General features: G+C 58.0%; 1 protein-coding gene across 1 annotated transcript in view; it reads right to left on the bottom strand.

The window, feature by feature from the left end:
• The window catches only part of SARDH (sarcosine dehydrogenase), a 29,980-nt gene extending 17,569 nt beyond the window's left edge, over positions 1–12,411 (bottom strand). Inside the window, exons 1-9 of the mRNA XM_054393643.1 lie at positions 12,096–12,411; positions 10,058–10,236; positions 7,618–7,797; positions 6,758–6,881; positions 6,447–6,547; positions 4,813–4,917; positions 3,040–3,169; positions 1,808–1,894; positions 1,590–1,680 (exon numbers count right to left, since the gene is read on the bottom strand). Of these exons, the coding sequence (XP_054249618.1) occupies positions 1,590–1,680; positions 1,808–1,894; positions 3,040–3,169; positions 4,813–4,917; positions 6,447–6,547; positions 6,758–6,881; positions 7,618–7,797; positions 10,058–10,236; positions 12,096–12,411 (1,313 nt within the window). The remainder of the gene's footprint in view (positions 1–1,589; positions 1,681–1,807; positions 1,895–3,039; positions 3,170–4,812; positions 4,918–6,446; positions 6,548–6,757; positions 6,882–7,617; positions 7,798–10,057; positions 10,237–12,095) is intronic.
• Positions 12,412–22,022: the final 9,611 nt, after the last annotated feature.

Here is a 22,022-nt window from a genome sequence, read left to right as displayed (position 1 = left end):
GTGGGCTCCTCCCCATGGCCAGAGCCAGATGTGGATGCAGCTGCTGCGGTGTGAAGTTGTTCTGCCTGTACCAGGTGGTGAGCAGAGGAACCGAGCAGGGCTTGGTGCTGGCCATGGGAGCACCTCCCCTGTGGAGAGGCTCTTGGGAGAGCTGGGGCTGTTCAGCCTGCAGAGAAGGCTCCAGGGAGACCTTAGAGCTGCACTTCAAGATCTGAAGGGGACCTAGAAGAAAGCTGGGGAGGGGCTGCTTGGAAGGGGCTGTGGTGACAGGACAAGGGGCAGTGGTTTGAAACTAGAGCAGGAGAGATTCAGGTTGGGCATCAAGAGGAAGTGCTGCACAGTGAGGGTGGGCAAATGCTGGAAGACATCCAAGATCAGACTGCAATCTGCTCCAGTTAAAGCTGTCCTTGTGCTGGGAGGAAGGCAGCTGGAGGCATCTCCCTCTGACTTCTGCAGTCAGCAGCACCTCCTCCCCTCTCTCCCAGCCCCAGTCAATGAGCTGTGTGGCACCCAAGCCACGTGGCTGTCAAAGCTGTGTCCCTGACAAGGTGTCTGCTGTCACTGGCAGCCCAAGCAGAAAGCCCAAACCTAATAAGATATAATCAAGCAAGTCAACAGCAATTACTGAGCCAACATCTGCCCAGCCTAAACCCCTGGCCCATGTGCTGCTGCAGAGGGGGGTGAGGGTGGGGGGAAGCTAAGCTCTCTGCTGCTAAAATCATCACCCCCCTCATTATTAACTTAGAGGATTAGGCACAGCACTAATTGAAGAACAACAGAACCCAAAGGTAGTTACCCTGCCCTCTCCCCTGCCTGCCATCCCCTGCCTGATGGGAGCTGCTGCTGTGGAGGCTGGGATCAGGCAAATGAGATAAACCCCAGGTGGAAATTCATTAAAGCCATTCAGCATAATTGATTCCAGCTCCTCAGAGGGACACAGGCTGTGGCACAGATGCTGCCTGACACCCACAGCCAGCCCTGCCTCCAAACCCAACCCCAAGGACCACAGGGATCTGGAGCAGCCAGGAGGACCACCACTGCTGATGCCAGCATCCAGCCCTGCCTCCAAACCCATCCCCAAGGACCACCCAAGGAAAAGGGGGGGCAGATAAGGACCTGTGGCAAGCAGGGGGACCCCCACTGCTGATGCCAGCTTCCAGCCCTGCTTCCAAACCCATCCCTAAGGACCACCCAAGAACAAGAGGGGTCAGAGAGGAAGACCACAGGGAACTGTGGCAGCCAGAGTGAGCTACACTCCTGATGCCATCATCCAACCCTTCCTCCAAACCCATCCCCAAGGACCACCCAAGGGCAAGGGGGGTCAGAGAAAGAGACTACAGGGATCTGGAGCAGCCAGGGTGACCCCCACTGCTGATGCCAGCATCCAGCCCTGCCTCCAAACCCATCCCTAAGGACCACCCAAGGACAAGGGGGGTCAGGGAAGGAGCCCACAGGGACCTGTGGCAGCCAGGGTGACCTCCACTGCTGATGCTAGCATCCAACCCTGCCTCCAAACCCCTCCCCAAGGACCACCCAGGGACAAGGGGGGTCAGAGCCCCTGGGGACCAGTGGCAGCCAGGGTGACTTGCCTGATGTCATAGCCATGCATGTCCTTCTCTGGCCGCCCATGGATGATCCAGTGAGCCAGCTCCTTCCCACAGCCACCTCCCAGCATCATCCCTGGGGGAAGGGGCAAGGCCCCAGGTGAGGGCAGGAGGCCAAGCGTGGCTGTGGGTGCCAGGCTCTGCCCAGGCTGTGATGTCCACCCTGGGGGTGCTGAGATGTGATCCCCTCAGGACTCTCTTACCAGCACTGTTGAAGCCACAGCCAAGGAAGAAGCCTCTGAGCTCTGGGGCTTCCCCCATGAGTGGCTTGTGATCAGCTGTGAATGACTCTGCAAGAGAGGGAGAGGGATGTGCCAGCAGGACCAGGGCTGCTTCTGGGGACACACCACACACTTGAGGAGCAGGGTGCCTACAGGCCAGCTCCTGCTCTCAGACAGCTTGGGATGTAACCTGGGCTCTGGGATGCAACCTGGGCTCTGGGATGCAACCTGGGCTCTGGGATGTAACCTGGGCTCTGGGATGCAACCTGGGCTCTGGGGTCTAACCTGGGCTCTGGGATGCAACCTGGGCTCTGGGATGCAACCTGGGCTCTGGGATGTAACCAGGGGTCTGGGGTGTAACCTGGGCTCTGGGATGCAACCTGGGCTCTGGGATGTAACCAGGGGTCTGGGGTGTAACCTGGGCTCTGGGATGCAACCTGGGCTCTGGGATGTAACCAGGGGTCTGGGATGTAACCTGGGCTCTGGGATGCAACCTGGGCTCTGGGATGCAACCAGGGGTCTGGGATGCAACCAGGGGTCTGGGATGTAACCTGGGCTCTGGGATGTAACCTGGGCTCTGGGATGTAACCAGGGGTCTGGGATGCAACCTGGGCTCTGGGATGTAACCAGGGGTCTGGGATGCAACCAGGGGTCTGGGATGTAACCTGGGCTCTGGGATGTAACCAGGGGTCTGGGATGCAACCTGGGCTCTGGGATGCAACCAGGGGTCTGGGATGCAACCTGGGCTCTGGGATGCAACCAGGGGTCTGGGATGTAACCTGGGCTCTGGGGTCTAACCTGGGCTCTGGGGTCTAGCCTGGGCTCTGGGGTCTAACCTGGGCTCTGGGGTCTATCCTGGGGCCAATCTAATGCCACTAGCCCAGAAGTAGTAAAAATAATAACACCAGAGAACACTTTGGGAGAAGAATGGCCACTTCCTGAAAAAAAAATCTGCCCCTTGCCTTCCCAGCCCAGTGGCCACACCTCTGGCTGCAGTTCTGCACTCTCCAGCTCCAGCCTGGCTCAAGACAAGAAGCTCCACAGCTATGCCCCCAGCTAGACTAAGCCTGGGATGCCACCCCTTGGAAGCTGGCACCATTGCAGCCAGGGCAGAGCTGCTTGCTCTGACCTCAGAGAGTTTTTCTCCTCCCCAGGTCAGGAAGTTTCCTCTTGCCTCCAGCACAACCCAGGGAGGAACCAAAGTCCCTCCTTACCTGGCCCACAGACAGTGGATTTGATCCCTGTCTGCTCCAGCACTGGCACTCTGTTGATGGCACCTTCAATGTGTTGCATGAAAACATCCCAGTTCAGGTCAAAGAGGCCAAAAGCAAAATTTTCAGAGACCTGAAGGTGGGAAACAAGGAATCAGGAGACACAAAACCAGAGTACAGCTGATGGAGGAAGAACTTCTCAGCTCTGGGTGCTTAAGGATTCCATGAACAGCCCAAACAAGCCAAAGGGTTGGGACAAAGCACAGCTGGATCAGGGGATGATGCAGCAGGGCAGGTGGCCTCAAAATCCCCCCAGCCAAGCAAAGCCTTTTAATCTCATTCCTGTTGTCCCTGCAGCTCCCTGCAGACCTCTGCCTGCTCCCTGCAGCTCCTACCTGTGCCTGGTGCCTGCAGCTCCTACCTGTGCCTTGTCCCTGCAGCTCCTACCTGTGCCTGGTGCCTGCAGCTCCTACCTGTGCCTGCTCCCTGCAGCTCCTACCTGTGCCTGCTCCCTGCAGCTCCTACCTGTGCCTTGTCCCTGCAGCTCCTACCTGTGCCTGGTGCCTGCAGCTCCTACCTGTGCCTGGTGCCTGCAGCTCCTACCTGTGCCTGGTGCCTGCAGCTCCTACCTGCCTGTGCCTGCGCTCCTGCTGCCTGCAGCTCCTACCTGTGCCTGCTCCCTGCAGCTCCTACCTGTGCCTTGTCCCTGCAGCTCCTACCTGTGCCTGGTCCCTGCAGCTCCTACCTGTGCCTGGTCCCTGCAGCTCCTACCTGTGCCTGGTCCCTGCAGCTCCTACCTGTGCCTGCTCCCTGCAGCTCCTACCTGTTCCTGCTCCCTGCAGCTCCTACCTGTGCCTGGTCCTGCAGCTCCTACCTGTGCCTGCTCCCTGCAGCTCCTACCTGTGCCTGGTGCCTGCAGCTCCTACCTGTGCCTGCTCCCTGCAGCTCCTACCTGTGCCTGGTGCCTGCAGCTCCTACCTGTGCCTGGTGCCTGCAGCTCCTACCTGTGCCTTGTCCCTGCAGCTCCTACCTGTGCCTGCTCCCTGCAGCTCCTACCTGTGCCTGCTCCCTGCAGCTCCTACCTGTGCCTTGTCCCTGCAGCTCCTACCTGTGCCTGGTGCCTGCAGCTCCTACCTGTGCCTGGTGCCTGCAGCTCCTACCTGTGCCTGCTCCCTGCAGCTCCTACCTGTGCCTGGTGCCTTCAGCTCCTACCTGTGCCTGCTCCCTGCAGCTCCTACCTGTGCCTGCTCCCTGCAGCTCCTACCTGTGCCTTGTCCCTGCAGCTCCTACCTGTGCCTGGTGCCTGCAGCTCCTACCTGTGCCTGCTCCCTGCAGCTCCTACCTGTGCCTGGTGCCTGCAGCTCCTACCTGTGCCTGCTCCCTGCAGCTCCTACCTGTGCCTGGTGCCTTCAGCTCCTACCTGTGCCTTGTCCCTGCAGCTCCTACCTGTGCCTGGTGCCTGCAGCTCCTACCTGTGCCTGGTGCCTGCAGCTCCTACCTGTGCCTGGTGCCTGCAGCTCCTACTTGTGCCTTGTCCCTGCAGCTCCTACCTGTGCCTGCTCCCTGCAGCTCCTACCTGTGCCTGGTCCCTCTCTGTGCCTTGTCCCTGCCTCTCCTCTCCACACCACAGCCAGCCCCAAGCTTTCTGTGCTCTCCTGTGCTTTCCCCCCGGCCGTGCGGTGATTGGCACCTGTGGGGCTGGAGGGTGAGGTGCTCATGGGTGGGTTCCCTGGAGCCCTGCCTCATTGCCCAGGACAGCCTGCTGGCAGCACTCACCTCCTCCCAGAAGATGGGGTTTGACTCATAGCCACCCACGGAGAGGGCATCTCCCTGGAGCCGGAGATAGACCGAGGCGTCGTGATCGCGGACGTTGGGCATGTTCTGCAACACAGCAAGGGGCAGCAGGGGCCTGAGAGGGGGCTGAGAGCTCTGGGGAGACCCCAGCACCACCCTGGTGAGCCTGAGAGGGATGAACTGGAGCTCTGGGATGATCCCAGCACTCAAAACTGGAAGCTGAGTCTTTGGCTCTCCAGCTGCTCCTCGACGGCGCAGGCAGCAGTGCCAGGGATGCTCTGGGCAGCAGGAGCAGAATCCCAGGATCCCAGAATCCCAGCATGGGAGGGACCTCTGGGCATCATCCAGTCCAGCAGGGTCCCCAGGATCACAATGCCCAGCTGGGTTTGGAATCCCTCCAGACAAGGAGACTCCACAACCTCTCTGGGCAGCCTGCCCCAGGGCTCTGTCACCCTTAAATTCAAGAAGTTCCTCCTCATGTTTAGATGAACTTCTGATGTTCAAGTCTGTGCCCCTTACCCCTTGTCCTGTCCCTGGGCACCACTGAACACAGCCTGGTCCCATCCTCCTGGCACCAACCCCTCAAGTATTGATCAGCATCGATCAGATCCCCTCTCAGACTGCTCCTCTCCACACTAAGCAGCCCAAATTCTCTCAACCTTTCCTCCTCACAGAGATGTTCCAATGCTCTCAGCATCTTTGCTGTACCCCCTCCAGCAAGTCCCTGTCCTTCTTGACCTGGGCAGCACAGACCTGGTCCCAGCATTCCAGATGTGTAATCCTGGACACCAACACTTGGGATCTCAGACTGAAAAGTCAGAGCCAGAGTGTGGCAGTGAGATGGACACTAAATAATGTGTTGCCCTCGAAGCCTTGGTGCCTGAGTGAGCAGAGTGTCCTCCTGAGCAATGCTCCAGAGGCAGATCAGTGAGTCCAACCTTCAACCCAACCCCACCATGGCCACTAAACCCTGTCCCCAGGTGCCATGGCCACAGGTTTCTTGAACACCTCTCCAGGGCTGGGGACTCCACCACCCCCCTGGGCAGCCTCTTCCAGTGCCTGGTGATGCAGAACTCACTGCTTTAAAACTTGCTGGGAATTTCCCAAGGGGAACTGCTCTCACCTCCCACCATGGTGAGTCAGGGTCCCCCCTCAGCAGCTCAATCACATCCCCAGTTGGCAGCCTGGGCCAATCCCTGACCACTCCTGCAGCAAAAAATAATATTTCCCAATCTCCAACTCAACCTTCCCCTGGCACAATTTCAGGCCATTTCCTCTCCTTCTATCACCTGATACAAGGTAGAAGAGCCCAACCCCCACCTCACTGCAGCCTCCTCTCAGGGAGCTGTAGAGAGCAATGAGGTCTCCCCTCAGCCTCCTCCTCTCCACACCAAACCCCCCCCAGCTCCCTCAGCTGCTCCTCCCCAGCCCTCTTCCCCAGACCCTTCCCCCTCGTTGCCCTTCTCTGGACCTGCTCCAGCCCTCAATGTCCTTCTTGGAGCGAGGGCACCAAAACTGAACCCAGACCTGGAGATGCAGTCCTGGGGGTGCCAGGGAGCCTGCCCCCTGTGGCCCTGCAGGGCAGAGGAGCTGCAGTGCAGCAGTGCAGCACTGACCTGGATGCCCTCGATGCGCTCGGTCACCACGTAGGCATGGTGCATCCCCACCAGGGGCACCTGCACACCAGCCAGCTTGCCCAGGGCTCGTGCCCACACACCTGCAGAGACACCACCCTGTGCTCAGCACCTCTCCACCCTCCACACCCCACTGGAGACCTGGGGTGGCCTGGAGATGATGGCCAGATGGAGGCAGAGGGGGGAGGATGAGGACCGATGAAGAGCCTCCAGCGTCATGGGGTGCAGGATCCCCTCCTGCCCTGTGGCCACAGCCCCAGGCTTTGCCCCCCCCAGGCTTTGCACCCCAGTACCTGCACAGTTCACCACACAGGGGGTCTGGATGGTGCCATGGGCTGTCTCCACTGCATACACCCTCCTCACCCCAAAGTCATCAGTCCTGACCTGGATGCCGGTGACAGGGCAGTTCTCGATGATCTGGGGGCAGAAGAAGGGCAGCAGAGTCAGGGCAGGCTCAGAAGGGTGGTGGAACATCCTGGATCTCATGGTTCCCACCAGCCTTGTCCTCTCTTTTCCCTGGATCTCATGGTTCCCACCAGCCTTATCCTCTCTTTTCCCTGGATCTCATGGTTCCCACCAGCCTTATCCTCTGTTTTCCTTGGATCTCATGTTTCCTACCAGCCTTGTCCTCTCTGTTTTCCCTGGATCTCATGGTTCCCACCAGCCTTATCCTCTGTTTTCCTTGGATCTCATGTTTCCTACCAGCCTTGTCCTCTCTGTTTTCCCTGGATCTCATGGTTCCCACCAGCCTTATCCTCTGTTTTCCTTGGATCTCATGTTTCCTACCAGCCTTGTCCTCTCTGTTTTCCCTGGATCTCATGGTTCCCACCAGCCTTGTCCTGTTTTCCTTGGATCTCATGTTTCCTACCAGCCTTATCCTCTTTATTTTCCCTGGATCTCATGGTTCCCACCAGCCTTGTCCTCTGTTTTCCCTGGATCTCATGGTTCCTACCTGCCTTGTCTTCTGTTTTCCCTGGATCTCATGGCTGCTGCCAGCTTTGTTGGCTATCACCCAAGCAGCCAAGCAGCACAAAGACCTAACTGCAGGAGCAACTCTGGCTCCAGTAGGAAAGAAGGAGCCAAGGAAGGCAGGAGATGAAATCTCCTCCCAGGATCAAGAGGCATTAATGAGCAATTACTAATCAGGAGCTACCTTGGCACCTCTGGCAGTTGCTGCCCTGGCCAGAGTCGAGCAGGTGCCAGCTGGGTCCATGGTGCCATCCTTGGGGACGTACAGGGTGCCATAGAGGTCACTGATGTTCATCAGTGGGTACAGGTCCTTGGTCTCTGCTGGGCTCAGGACGTAGGACTCCACACCATACACCTTCCCCAGCTGCCAAGGGGGAGAAACAAAGCAGAAGCTCAAGCAGGCAACAAAAGCTTTGCTCATTGCTTGCTGCTGGAGGAGGAGGAGGAGAGAGAAGGAGAGGAGGAGACCCCCAGGTCCTGTTTATCTCCCAGATGAGGCAACTGCTGAAGTCAAGCCTGAAATCCAGTGTGAAGTGGGGTGGTCTGCACAGATTTGGGGGAATATGATCCCACATTCCCATGCAGCTGGGAAAATGATGCCAGCACTATCTGGAAGGGGCAAAAATCCAAGGTTGGGTTTAAATTATTCTCCTTTGCCAGCATTTTGCCTCATTTCAGCAGCTTATGGAAGCCCTGGGATCCCACCTCAGGCCACTAACAGCTCTGCAGGTGGGAAGGAAAGAAGGGACAGGCAGGGTGGTCAGGGTGAAGGGTGTGGAGAACAGGGCTGGTGAGGAGCAGCTGAGGGAGCTGGGGGTGTTTAGTCTGGAGGAAGCTGAGGGGAGGTCTACTCACTCTCTACAACTCCCTGCAAGAAGGCTGGAGTGAGGTGGGGGTTGGTCTCTTCTCCTTAGCATCAGGTAATAGAAGGAGAGGAAATGGCCCCAAGCTGTGCCAGGGGAGGTTGAGGGTGGAGGTTAGGGAAAAATCTCCTTGCTGTAGGAATGGTCATGGATTGGAACAGGCTGCCCAGGGAGGTGGTGGAATCCTCATCCCTGGAGGTGTTCCAGAAACCTGTGGCAGCTGGGGCCATGGTTTAGTGACCATGGTGGTGCTGTGCTGATGGTTGGACTCCATGACCATGAAATCCTTCTCCAACCACCACCATCCTCTGATTCCCTGACCCTCAGCCCTAGCTCTGCAAGGGGAAGGGGATGAACACCATCTCCTGCAGCCCACCCAGCTGGGGGAGGACACAGCTGGGGAGGGGAGAGGAGGGGAAAGGAGGGGAGGGGAAGGGAAGGAAGGGGAGGGGAGGGGTAGTGGTTAGGGTTAGGGGAAGGGTAGGGGAGGGGAAGGAAGGGGAGGGGAGGGGAAGGGAGGGGAAGGGTAGTGGTTAGAGTTAGGGTTAGGGGAAGGGTAGGGGAGGGGAAGGAAGAGGAGGGGAGGGGAGGGGAGGGGAGGGGAGGGGAGGGGAAGGAAGAGGACAGGAGGGGAGGGGAGGGGAGGGGAGGGGAGGGGAGGGGAGGGGAGGGGAGGGGAAGGAAGAGGAGGGGAAGGAAGAGGAGGGGAAGGAAGAGGAGGGGAAGGAAGAGGAGGGGAGGGGTAGTGGTTAGGGTTAGGGGAGGGGTAGGGGAGGGGAAGGAAGGGGAGGGGAGGGGTAGAAAGGGGAGGGGAGGGGTAGAAAGGGGAGGGGAGGGGTAGAGGGGGGAGGGGGAGGGGGTGGGAGAGGGAGGGGGGGGGGAGGGGAGGGGGGGGGGGGGGGGGAGGGGGGAGGGAGGGGAGGGGAGGGGGGGGGGGGAGGGGGGGAGGGGGAGGGGAGGGGAGGGGAGGGGGGGGGGGAGGGGGAGGGGAGGGAGGGGGGGAAGGGGAGGGGAGGGGAGGGGGGGGAGGGGGGAGGGGGGGGAGGGGAGGAGAGGGGGGGGGGGAGGGGGAGGGGGGGGGGGGAGGGAGGGGGAGGGGGGGGGAGGGGGGGGGGGAGGGGGGGAGGAGGGGGGGGGGAGGGGAGGGGGGGGAGGGGGGGGGAGGGGAGGGGGGGGAGGGGGGGGGGGGGGAGGGGGGGGAGGGGAGGGGGGGGGAGGGGAGGGGGGGAGGAGGGGAGGGGAGGGGGAGGAGGGGGGGGGAGGGGAGGAAGAGGAGGGAAGGGGAGGGGAGGGGAGGGGAGGGGAAGGGAAGGGAGGGGAGGGGAGGGGAAGGAAGAGGAGGGGAGGGGAAGGAAGAGGAGGGGAGGGGAAGGAAGAGGAGGGGAGAGGAGGGGAGGGGAGGGGAGGGGAGGGGAGGGGAGGGGAGGGGAGGGGAGGGGAGGGGAGGGGAAGGGAGGGGAAGGGAGGGGAAGGGAGGGGAGGGGAGGGGAGGGGAGGGGAGGGGAGGGGAGGGGAGGGGAGGGGAGGGGAGGGGAGGGGAGGGGAGGGGAGGGGAGGGGAGGGGAGGGGAAGGGAAGGGAAGGGAAGAGGAGAGGAGGGGAGGGGAGGGGAGGGGAGGGGAGGGGAGCGGAGGGGAGGGGAGGGGAGGGGAGGGGAGGGGAGGGGAGGGGAGGGGAGGGGAGGGGAGGGGAGGGGAGGGGAAGGGAAGAGGAGAGGAGGGGAGGGGAGGGGAAGGGAATGGAGGGGAGGGCTTCTCCCTACCGACATCAGCCTCTTGTACTCATCCAGGCGCTGCTTGCTGGAGGCAATGAAGAGGCCTCCGTTCTGCACCCAGCCGGTGTGCAGCCCTGTCTCTGCCGGCAGCTCCCTGCTCACCACCTCCCGCGTGTGTGCCAGCAGCTCCACCTCCACGTCGCTGGGACGCAGCTGCCACAGCAGACCTAGCGAGGGGGGACAGGGACTGGCTCATCACAGCTGGCTCTGCCGCCCCCCTCCATCACCCTCATCCTGGGGGGGGTGGGAGAGGAGGGCAGGCGGTGAGTAGGTCCAGGGAGGTTCTCCTCCTGCTCTGCCCTGCCCTGCTGAGGCTGCGTCTGGAATGCTGGGCTCCAGCGCTGGGACCTGCAGTTTAAGAAGGAGCTCAGGGAATCATAGAATTGTCAGGGTTGGAAGGGACATGGGCAGGGACACCTCACACCACAGCAGGTTGCTCACAGCCACATCCAGCCTGGCTGCAAAAACCTCCAGGGATGAGGCTTCCACCACCTCCCTGGGCAACCTGTGCCAGTGTCTCCCCGTGCCAGTGTCTCCCCACCCTCATGGGGAAGAACTGCTTCTAAGAAGGAATTCAGGGAACTGCTTATAAGAAGGATCTCAGGAAACTGCTTATAAGAAGGACCTCAGGGAATTGCTTGAAAGAGTCCAGCACAGAGCCACAAAAATGATGAAGGGAGTGGAACATCTTCCTGCTGAGGACAGACTGAGGGAGCTGAGGCTCGGTAGCTTGGAGAGGAGGAGACTAAGGGCTGACCTCATTAGTGTTTGTAAAGATGTGCAGGGTGAGTGCCAAGAGGATGGAGCCAGGTTTGGTGATGCCCAATGACAGCACAAGGGGGAACGGGTGGAAGCTGAGGCATAGGAAGTTCCATGTGAATATGAGGAAAATTTTTATCACTGTGAGGGTGATGGAATACTGGAACAGGCTGCCCAAAGAGGTTCTGGAGTCTCCCTCTCTGGAAATATTCAAAACCCACCTGGATGTGTTCCTGTGTGCCCTGCCCTGGGTGATCCTGCTCTGGCAGGGGGGGTTGGACTGGATGAGGTCTCTTCCAACCCCTAACACGCTGTGATTCTGTGATGGGTGGTGTGGGTCCTCGTTCCAGGGCTCCTACTCCATCTCGTGGTGATGTGGAGAGACACAAATTGTCCTTCCCTGTTTCTCTTGGGCATTAAGAGAGGCTTGAGCTCTGGGGCTGCCAGCATCAGCAGGGCTTGGACTTGTTGGAGTGGTCATAAAGGTGATCAAGGGGCTCTGATCTGCCTTGAACAGCTGAGAGAGCTGGAGGTGTTCAGCCTGGAGAAGAGAAGGCTCCAGGGAGAGCTTATTGTGGCCTCTCAGTGCTTCAAGGGGACCACAAGAAAGCTGCAGAGGGACTTTTTAGAAGGGATTGTAGTGATAGGACAAGAGGTGAAGGTTTAAACTAAAAGAGGGGAGATCTAGACTAGGGAGAAGGAAAAAAAATTCTTCCCCATGATGCTGGTGAGACACTGGAACAGGTTGCCCACAGAAGTTGTGGCTATTCCATCCCTGGAATCATTCACGGCCAGGTTGGATAGAGCCTTGAGCAGCCTGGGCTAGGGAGAGGTGTCCCTGCCCATGGCTAGGTGGTTGGAACTGGATGATCTTTAAGGTCCCTTCCAACCCAACCCATTCTATGAGTCTATGATTAAATGAATGGGGGAAAAAAAAGATTTCTGGAGCAGATTTCCCCTAAAAAAGACCAAACCTCTTCTAGCTTCTCCCCTCCCTGCCAAAGCCAATTGGCTTGAAGAAGAAGAAGGAGGGGGAAAAATAAAAAGGTATGAAAAGAAACTGCTTAGTGTGGGGGGTTTGGGGGATATTTCCTTCACAAAAAAGTGATGCCAAAGGGGAGCCCTCAACTTCTCCACATCTAAAGCCAAATCTCTCCAGCATGCCTGGGGCCAGCCTGAGCAACTGACCTGCTCCATGGACAACAGCACATCCCAGGCCATGCCCACCCCCCCCTGCCCACCCCCAGGGCTGTGCCCACCACCTCACCAGCCGTGTGCCAAGTGGTCCCCGAGGTCAGGCGGTCCCTTTCCAGCAGCACCACGTTGGTGACCCCCTGCTTGGCCAGGTGGTAGGTGGTCTGGCAGCCCAGGCTGCCCCCTCCCACCACCACCACCTCAGCTGAGGAGGGTGGGGGCTGGCTGGGCTCCTTGCTACCAGAGCCTTCCTCCTTCAGTGTCTTCTGGTAGGGGACACTCTTCTTGGCTGTGGGGCCTGTGGCACTGCTGAAGGGCCTGGGGCTTCTCCAGGGGGCTGGCAGGCAGCGGGGGGTGGCCACCCTCAAGGCACAGCTCACGCAGGACATCTCCACCTGCAAAGCCCCCAGACCACCTTGCTGGCATGGATAGGACTCAACCTTGGGGCTCACCACCACCTGGGCAGTGGCAACACCTCAGGGTGCTGTGCAAGGGGCTGAAGAGCTGGAACAAGCCCTGGGATGCATCCCTGAGGTGGCTGCTGGGACCCTCCTCGCCCCCAGTTCCAGCAGTGAAATGGGATCCCAGCTGCACGTGTGTGCAGCTCCCAAACATCCTTCAGAGGGGGCCCACTTGCGAAAGGGGCTCAGAAAAGCAGCAGGCATGGACAGGGCTGTGCCCACTGGTGCCTGCAGCAGCCACTTTGCCCTTTGTTTTTTTTCACACATACCCCCCCCTCCCCCCCTCCTGTATCCAGAAGCTGTTTGACCACAAAGAAGGCACAAGGTTTGCTCCTTATCTCCAGAGGGCGGTGCAATGGCTGCTGGGGGTGGGGGACAAGGGACAAATGCTGCCTGCAGGCACCCCAGCTCCTACACGCAGGAGGCTGCTGGCAGGGGATGCGTTTTGGGGTGCGTGGTTTTGGGGAGCGGGGCACAAGCTGGGGTGCAATGGGGACTGGCAGGTCAGCAGCACCCCTCCCACGCAAGCCATGGGGGCTGCCCCAAAGCTCAGCCCACCAAGCCCCTCTGCTGACCCTTCCCTGTCCCCCCCGCAGCCCAGCCGAGCTGCAAACTCCCCCTTGGGAATTCGCAGCCGCACGCAGGAGTTTCTCCACAGCCCACAGCACATCCCCACCACCCCCAGCCACAACTCGCTGTGCTCCACTCACCGGTGAGGCTCACTCCAGGCTGCAGATGTGGCCGTGGGGCCCCTGCCTTCTTCCAATGCTCTCCTCCTCCTCCTCCCTCCTCTTCCGCACACAGCCACCCCTTCAGCCCCTGCCACAAAAAACATTAACCAGCACTGAATTCGAGCAGAGCCAGCTTGGACAGCTGGGAAGCAAAGACTTATGCCCCGCTCTTAGACTTTGCTGCAGCTTCCCAGGGAAGAAGAAAATTCAGGCAGAAGGGAGAAATTCCAAAGAGGGAGGGGAAATGGAGCTTTTTCTCCCCGGCTGGCTGCCCAACAAAGAACAAACAGCCCAGTTGGGGCCAGCGGGGACTTGCAGCCTCCCCCGGGCTGGAGCTGTCAGCTGGATGCCAGAGAGCAAACACGGTGAGGAACGGCACCGTCTGACCCTCCTGCTGCCGTTCCCAGCAGTTCCGTTCGAAGAGCAGAATGAAACAAAGTCAATTGACACAAGGTTCCTAAGGTAGAAAGCTCGAAGGGAAGGTGGGAACACAAGAAAAAAGGAAAAGGAAAAGGAGAAAAGGAAAAGGAGAAAAGGAAAAGGAGAAAAGGAAAAGGGAAAAGCAAAAAGAAAGAGAAAAAAGAAAAAGGAAGAGGAAAAGGAAGAGGAAGAGGAAGAGGAAGAGGAAGAGGAAGAGGAAAAGGAAAAGGAAAAGGAAAAGGAAAAGGAAAAGGAAAAGGAAAAGGAAAAGGAAAAGGAAAAGAAGAAAAAAGAACAGGAGAGAAAAAAGAAAAGGAGAGAAAAAAGAAAAAGAGAGGAAAAAGAAAAAGGGAAAAAGAAAGGGAAAAGAAAAATTTAAAAAAAGAAAAAGAAGAAAGAGAGAAAAAGAAATAAAAAGAAAAAGGGAAAAAGAAAGGGAAAAGAAAAATGAAAAAGAAGAAAGAGAGAAAAAGAGAGAAAAAGAAATAAAAAGAAAAAGGGAAAAAGAAAGGGAAAAAGAAAGAAAAAGAAGGAAAAAAGAAAAAAGGAAAAAGAAAAAAGAAAAAGAAAAAAGAAAAAGAAAAAGAGAAAGAGAAAAAGAGAGGGGAAAAGAAAGAGAAAAATAAAAAGAAAGAAGGAGAAAGGGGGAAAGAAAGAGAAAAAGAAAAAAAGAAAGAGATAATTTAAAGGGGAGGGGGGGGGGAAATAAACCAACTCACCACATCCTCATTTCAGTCTTCCCAGCTTGAAGGTTTATTGCTGCTCCTGCTCAGGACTCAGCCCTGAAGTTAGGGCCTGTTTGGGCAGGATGTGCAGGAGCCTCAAGCCCTTTGAAGGCAGCTCTGAAGGGTCTGATCTGGATATCTCAGAGCAGCAGTAGCTGGGGTGGAGCCAGGGTTTGGCTGGTGGTTGGTGGGATCAGGGTCTGAGCAGCATCATGATCCTTGCAGTATCCTCACCCACCCATGGAGCAGCCCAGGGATGGTGTTTTGGGGGCTTTTAGCATTCAGCAGCACCAGGATCCTGGGAAGTGCCTCCTTGCCTCTGCTCTTGCACACTGAACACATCTGAGTGCCCAGTCTGCTTCCCAGTTTGCTTCCCAGTCTGGGTAGACTCTGGTTGGGAGTGGAGTGGTTCACTTGGTCCAGCATTAGCTCCTGGCTCAGGCAGCATTTTGAAGAATTTTGGTTGGAAGAGAGCTTGCAGCTCATCAAGTCCAACCAGTGACCCAGCACTGCCAGATCACCATTAGACTATGGCCCTCAGCACCACATCTCCACAGCTCTGAAACCCCTCCAGGGATGGGGACTCCACCACTGCCCTGGGCAGCCTGGGCCAGGGCTTGACAACCCTTTGGAGGGAAGAAAACGTTCCTCATGCCCAACCTAAACTTCTCCCTGGGTTGAATTGCTCACACTAACCACAGGGATGCAAACAAGTCTCAACTCCTGTTTGCAGTGGGGTGGTTCTGTCTGACAGCCCAGAACCATTTCATCAGCATGCACTAATTGCCAATATGACCTTTGGGTTAGACCAGGCCTAAAACATTCAGACAAGCCCAGGTAGAAGAGATTCAGCAGCCTTAGCCATTCTCCAAGCTGAGGATGGAGAGTGGAGGAAGCCAGTGGTGACTTCATCTCCTCAAAGCCCCAGGATCTGCTCTGGCTCCAGAGCTGGAATCAGGCTGGTTGGATTTTTATGATGGTGAATCCAATGCCTAAATCAGTTCAGTTTTGCCCTTTCTGTCTTAGATTAAGTCTAAAAATCAAGCAGCAGAGTGGTCTGCAGGCGCCAGCTGGAGTTTTCCAGGTCACAGAAGATGTGATGGCTAAATGCAGGAAGGAGCTAACCAGGCATGATGCAGAACTGCAGCTGAGCATCTTGGGCACCAGGCTGCCAGCCTGGCCCCTCCTCATCTTCATCTCCATCCCCAGCTCCACTCTCATCATCCACACAGGCAGGCTGTGCTCTGTCCTGCACCCCAATTTGAATGTGGTCCATGATCCCAGACTGAAGCAGCACCAATCCTGCACAGTGCTGCTGGGGCAGAGCCTCTCTGAGCTCTGCTCTTGGTAACCTCCTGCCTCAGGTTCACCATCCTTGTTTTCACAGAATCCCAGCATGGTGGGAGTGGGAAGGAACCTCTGGGGATCATCCAGTCCAAACCCCTGCTCAAGCAGGGCACCCACAGCAGCTTGCCCAGGAGCACAATGCCCAGGGGGGGTTGGAAGCTCTCCACACAAGGAGACTCCACAACCTCTCTGGGCAGCCTGCTGCAGGGCTCAGCACCCTCACACCAAAGAATTTTGTCCTCCTCTTCAGATGGAACCTCCTAGGTTCCAGTTTGTGCCCTTTGCCCCTTGTCCCTGGGCATAACTGAGCAGAGTCTGGCCCCAGCCTCTTGCCCCCCAGCCTTTATCTCTTGCTGAGCATTGCTCAGCTCCCCTCTGGGGCTGCTCTTCTGCAGGCTCTCAGCCCCAGGGCTCTCAGCCTTTGCTCCTCACAGAGCTGCTCCAGGCCCCTCACCATCTCTGGAGCCTCCTCTGGACTCTCTCCAGCAGTTCCCTGTCCCTCTTGAGCTGTGGAGCCCAGAACTGGACCAAATACTCCAGATGTGGCCTCACTGGGGCAGAGTAGAGGGGAAGGAGAATTCTTCTTCATGCACCCCAGGAGACCATTTGCCTTCCTTGCCCCAAGGGCACCTTGCTGGCTCATGGTGAACTTGTCCAGCAGCACTCCCAGGTCCTTCTCTGCAGAGCTGCCTTCCTCACCCCCTAGCCTGTCCTGGTGCTGGGGTGCAGGACCCTACACTTGCCCTTGCTGGGCTTCACAAGGTTCCCCTCCAGCCATCCAGGCCAGCTCTCACTGAGTGGCAGTTTTGGTGCCCACCAAGCCAGGTGGCACAGGAGCTCTCAGCCAGCCAACAACTGCTGCTCACAGCTTGGGCCAGCCCAGGTGGCAGAGGGAGGTGGCCACACACTGGCCAGCCACAAGCCACCAGGACCAGGGGGTGTGGCTGAAGGCCCACCCAGCACAGGGACACCCTGGGCTGGTTGCCACATGCTGCAGGACCTGCTGGTTGCAGAGGGCAGCCAGCAAATGCCACCCCCTGGGCTGTGTTTGCTCAGAGCAGAGGCAGTGGCCTGGCCAGCCCAGATACCAAGGGGGGGTCAGGTCTGCAGCTGCTCTTGCTTGGGGGGAAAAAAAAATCATCACAAATGGAAAGCAAAGCTGTGCTGGGGCAGCCTGAGTCCACACAAGGCTGGAGCCACCTGTGCTGGACTCTCCATGCCTGGAGATGTGCTCCCCTGAGAATGCTGCTGCTGGTCTGGTTACAGTGGATAAACCCCCACCCACCCACACCCCTCCCCCATCTATCCCCGAGGTGCCAGCACTTAGGGCATCAGGGTGGGCTGGGTGTGGAGCAAAGTCAGCTGTGGAAGCACCCACCCGGCCCAGGCTGCCATGCTGCTGGCTCCAGCCTCCCCCTGAGGGGCAGATGTCACCGACTGCCACCCCCTGAGGGGCAGATGTCACTGACTGCCACCCCCTGAGGGGCAGATGTCAGTCTGCCACCCCCTGAGGGGCAGATGTCACCGACTGCCACCCCCTGAGGGGCAGATGTCACTGACTGCCACCCCCTGAGGGGCAGATGTCACCGACTGCCACCCCGTGAGGGGCAGATGTCACTGACTGCCACCCCCTGAGGGGCAGATGTCAGTCTGCCACCCCCTGAGGGGCAGATGTCACCGACTGCCAGCCCCTGAGGGGCAGATGTCACCGACTGCCACCCCCTGAGGGGCAGATGTCAGTCTGCCACCCCCTGAGGGGCAGATGTCACCGACTGCCACCCCCTGAGGGGCAGCTGTCACCAACTGCCACCCCCTGAGGGGCAGATGTCAGTCTGCCACCCCCTGAGGGGCAGATGTCACCAACTGCCACCCCGTGAGGGGCAGATGTCAGTCTGCCACCCCCTGAGGGGCAGCTGTCACTGTCTGCCAGCCCCTGAGAGGCAGGGATGTCCCCAGGGGCAGGACCTTGCTTGCTTACAGATCACAGAATGGGGAGGGTTGGAAGGGACCTCTGGGGGTCACCCAGTCCAACCCCCTGCTCCAGCAGGGCACCCACAGCAGCTTGCCCAGGATCACCCTGGCCAGGGGGGGGTGGAAGCTCTCCAAAGATGGAGACTCCACAACCTCCCTGGGCAGCCTGCTCCGGGGCTGCAGCCCCCTCACAGCAAAGAAGTTCCTCCTCAGGTTTAGATGGAGCTTCCCACGTCCAGGTTTTTGCACTTACCTGCTCCTGGAGCCAGCAGCCAATTCCAGGCTCCAATGCAGGCATCCGAGAGGCATCCAAGAGCCCTCCTCCCCCTGCTCAGTGCTGGCTCAGCTCTCCTTCACCCCCCAGTGCAGCACCCAACCCTTGGCCTTGCTGAACCTCAGCCCATCCATCCAGCCTCTCCAGATCCTTCTGCAGAGCATTCCCACCTTGGAGCAGATCCACACTGCCCCCCAGTTTGGTGGAACACAACCAAGTGAGTGCTCAGTGCCACGTCTGGCACTGCAGGAAGGAGCTGCTGTGAGTTTTGGAAGGGTTTTGAGCACTTAGGGACCCATGGCTGGAATCAGGAAGGATCTGTTCCTACCAGCAGCCAAACCACTTCAGATGACAGCTGAAGGGAGCTTTAGGGACAAAAGAAGCCCAACACAAACCCCAAGTAAAAACCATGGCTGGAGAGAAACCTCTCAGCAAAATGACTTTTTTTATTCTTTTTTTTTTTTTTTTTTTTTGTTTGGTCTTTTTTTTTTTTTTCATTGTGGAATTTACTTGGATGTAACTTAAAAAGGTCTGGAGTAGGAAAACAAAAACCACAAACAACAACAACAACAAAAAACCCCCACAACAAACCAAACCCCAAAAAACCCCACATGCAAAAAAAAAAAGAAAAGGTTCCTAAGTAGCAGCTACTAGTCCAGCATTACAAAGCTCTTCCAAATGATTTCCAACCCCCTCCCTCCCCTTCCCAGCTATAAACTATTCCAGAAACAAACAATTTGGATCTTGAAATCACCCCCAACCCCCCCAAAAGAAAAAAAAAATTCCTATCCCACCCCAGTTAGTGCAGTGCAAAGGCAAAATCCCAAGGAATTTACATTATTATTATTATCATCATCATCATCATTATTATTTTCCAACCTTAGCCCATTGCAATTCCAAATGACCTGCCAGGAACTCAAAAAAAAAAAAAAAACCAAAACCAAACCAAAAAGAAAAAAACCTCAAATATATACAATTTTCTCACCAGCAATTAAAAGAAAACAAAAAAAACAACACAACCCAACCAAGGACTCAACATTTCCCTTTCTTATTCACAGATTTCTTTTCTCTGGTGGCAAAGGGCTGAAGGATTTACTTACAAACAAAAACCATCTCGGCAGCAACGACTTTCTTACAACAGTAAACACAAGAGGGAGAAGCTCTCCGGAGGGGGAAAACAAAACAAAACAGAACAAGAGGCTTGGCAGGGCTGGGAAGGGAGCACAGGTGGTGGGGAATGGAAGGGAGGAGATGGAGCCCTGGTGCTTGGGACGTGGGAAATAGGAGGGGCAGGAAAGGCTTTGGGACCTGAGGCAGGTGAGCTGGGGAGGGGTTGGGGGGGTGGGTTTGTGTTGGGTGGGTGGGTTTGGGGTGGGTGGATGGTTTTGGGGTGAGTGGGTTTGTGCTGAATGTGTGGGTTTGGGGTGGGTGGATGGGGTTGGGGTGGATGGGTGGGTTTGGGGTGGATGGGTGGGTTGGGGTGGGTGGATGGGTTGAGGTGGGTGGATGGGTTGGGGTGGGTGGTGGGTTGGGGTGGATGGGTGGGTTGGGGTGGGTGGATGGGTTTGAGGTGGGTGGATGGGGTTGGGGTGGATGGGTGGGTTTGGGGTGGGTGGATGGGTTTGAGGTGGGTGGATGGGTTTGGGGTGGGTGGATGGGTTTGAGGTGGGTGGATGGGTTTGGGGTGGATGGGTGGGTGGGTTTGGGGTGGATGGGTGGGTGGGTTTAGGGTGGATGGGTGGGTGGGTTTGGGGTGGATGGGTGGGTTTGGGGTGGGTGGATGTGTGGGTTTGAGGTGGGTGGCTGGGTTTGGGGTGGGTGGATGGGTTTGAGGTGGGTGGATGGGTTTGGGGTGGATGGGTGGATGGGTTTGAGGTGGGTGGATGGCTTTGGGGTGGATGGGTGGGTTTGGGGTGGATGGGTGGGTGGGTTTGGGGTGGATGGGTGGGTGGGTTTGGGGTGGGTGGATGGGTTTGGGGTGGGTGGATGGGTTTGGGGTGGATGAGTGGGTTTGGGGTGGGTGGATGGGTTTGAGGTGGGTGGATGGGTTTGGGGTGGGTGGATGGGTTTGAGGTGGGTGGATGGGTTTGGGGTGGATGGGTGGGTTTGGGGTGGATGGGTGGGTTTGTGTCTCATTCCCCCCCTCTAAAAACCCCCTCAGCTCCAGCACAGCTCCAGGAACTGGAGCAAGGTCCTTTGCTTTCCCCAGCAGGAGGCAGGGCATTGCCAGCTCCCCCTTGAGCAGCCCCTGAGGGGGTTGGTTGGGAGAGGTTAGCACCAAACAGTACCTTGGGCAAGTCCTGAGCATGCTCCGGGTCCCTGTCACCTTGCAGAGCCCTGGTAGACATCTGCCTGGACCACTGCCCAGCTGCAGCCACCCCCACTCCCCTGTGGCACCAAGAGCTGGGCACTGGGGAGGCTCCAGGTGGGAGGAGGCAGCTAAGCAGGGCAGCTCTGGGCTCCTCACTGAGCAATGTTGAATGTCCAAGTTCATGACTTCCTCCACGAGAGCTTCAAACTCTTCCCTTTATTCCCCCAAGCACAGCACCACAGCACAGCTTGGGAGGCAACCATGCCAAGGACCAAGGGCATCAGCACCACTCATTCACCCCCCAAAAGCTGGCATCTCCCCAGGCCTGCACCAGTGTGATCCAACAGCAGGACCACCCCCAATCCCAGGGGAACAACATCAGGAAGCACCAGCTCAAAATGCCACTTTATTGAGAGAGGCTGGAGGGCAGCTCCTGGGGCTCAGCTCTTGGGAAGCTGTTCCCTGCCACACATCTTTCTTGTTCGTATTTGCACTTTGGAAGGAAGTCCTGGAGCTGGAGAGCAGAGCCAGTGCCTGGCAGAAGGTGATGGCTGGGGTCTGCACCCAGCAGCTCTGCCCACCGGGCACGGAGGGCACAGACTGGGATGGATGGTGCTCAGGACATGGTGGCAATGCCAGGACAGACGGACCTTGACGTGACAGCAGCAGCAGTAAGAGGCTGTGGGAGGGAGAGGGGGCAATGCTGACAGCCCCCCAAAGTGCACACAGCTGGGGAAGAGGAGGTGGAAGCTTTCACAGCTCGGGGAGGGGTCCACAGCGTAGCCCTTACTCAGGTGGGGTCACCCCTGGAGCTCAGCGAGGTGGGATGTGGCAGCAGGAGGAGGCAGCCTGGCTCAGGGTATCCAGCTGGGAGTGAGGGCACCACAGACCCACGGATGCAGTCTCCTGTCCACTCCTCTGCATGTACCTGGTGCCTTGGTGGCCTCCAAACCCCTTGTGTGGCAAAGTGCATCTCCAGTCTTGCGAGGTGCTGAGACCAGGGGGATCGGTCTGCTCCTCAGGCTCCCTCCTCCACCCACAGCAAGGCTGGTGGGGAAGGAAATGGCCTTGGCATTCCCAAGTGGCTCTCTCTTCTCCTGTATGAGCTGGAGATCCACTTCCAGCCCACATCTGATGGTCACAACGTGCTCCTGGTGTCACAGCTGGCGGCCTCCGGAGACGAGCCACAGCCCTTTCCTCCTCCTAGGCTGGGCCATGCCCACTCTGCCTTCTCAGCCCAGCTGCATCCATGGAGGCTGTCAAAATCCCAACCTGGGGAGCCCACTGGAGCAGCACTGCAGGAGGTCCACCTCATCCCCTCAGGGCCAAGTCACTCCCTCCCCTTTGAAACCCCCAAACTCTCACCTTGGCACACCCCAGGTCCCGACCTTCAGCCTCACCCTTCCGCCACCATCTCCCGTGACTAGGAGGGGTTTGGCAGACCCCCAGCCACTGGTGGGCACTGCACAGAGTCTCTCAGCTCTGTCCATGCAGGAGAATGTGGCTTTCCTGGGGACTTCTGCAGGTGCTACACCAAGGTGAGCCAACAGACCACTGATCTTCTGTCCAGGGAAGAGGCCAGTGGTGGCCCCGGGGCACACACACTGTACAGAGGAGCAGGTCGCTAAAGAGGCTGTGAGAGCAGTCCTGGAGGTGTCCAGCCCTGGCCCATGAGGAGCTGTGGCCATCAGGACGAGTGTGCAGGGTCTGCAGTGGCTTGCTCTGGGCACTTGATGAACTTTCCAGCAGACACCCCCCGG

This window comes from Indicator indicator, chromosome 28 (genome assembly GCF_027791375.1).
Source record: "Indicator indicator isolate 239-I01 chromosome 28, UM_Iind_1.1, whole genome shotgun sequence".
Lineage (NCBI taxonomy): Eukaryota > Metazoa > Chordata > Aves > Piciformes > Indicatoridae > Indicator > Indicator indicator.
This window is presented reverse-complemented; position numbering and strand designations above follow the sequence as displayed.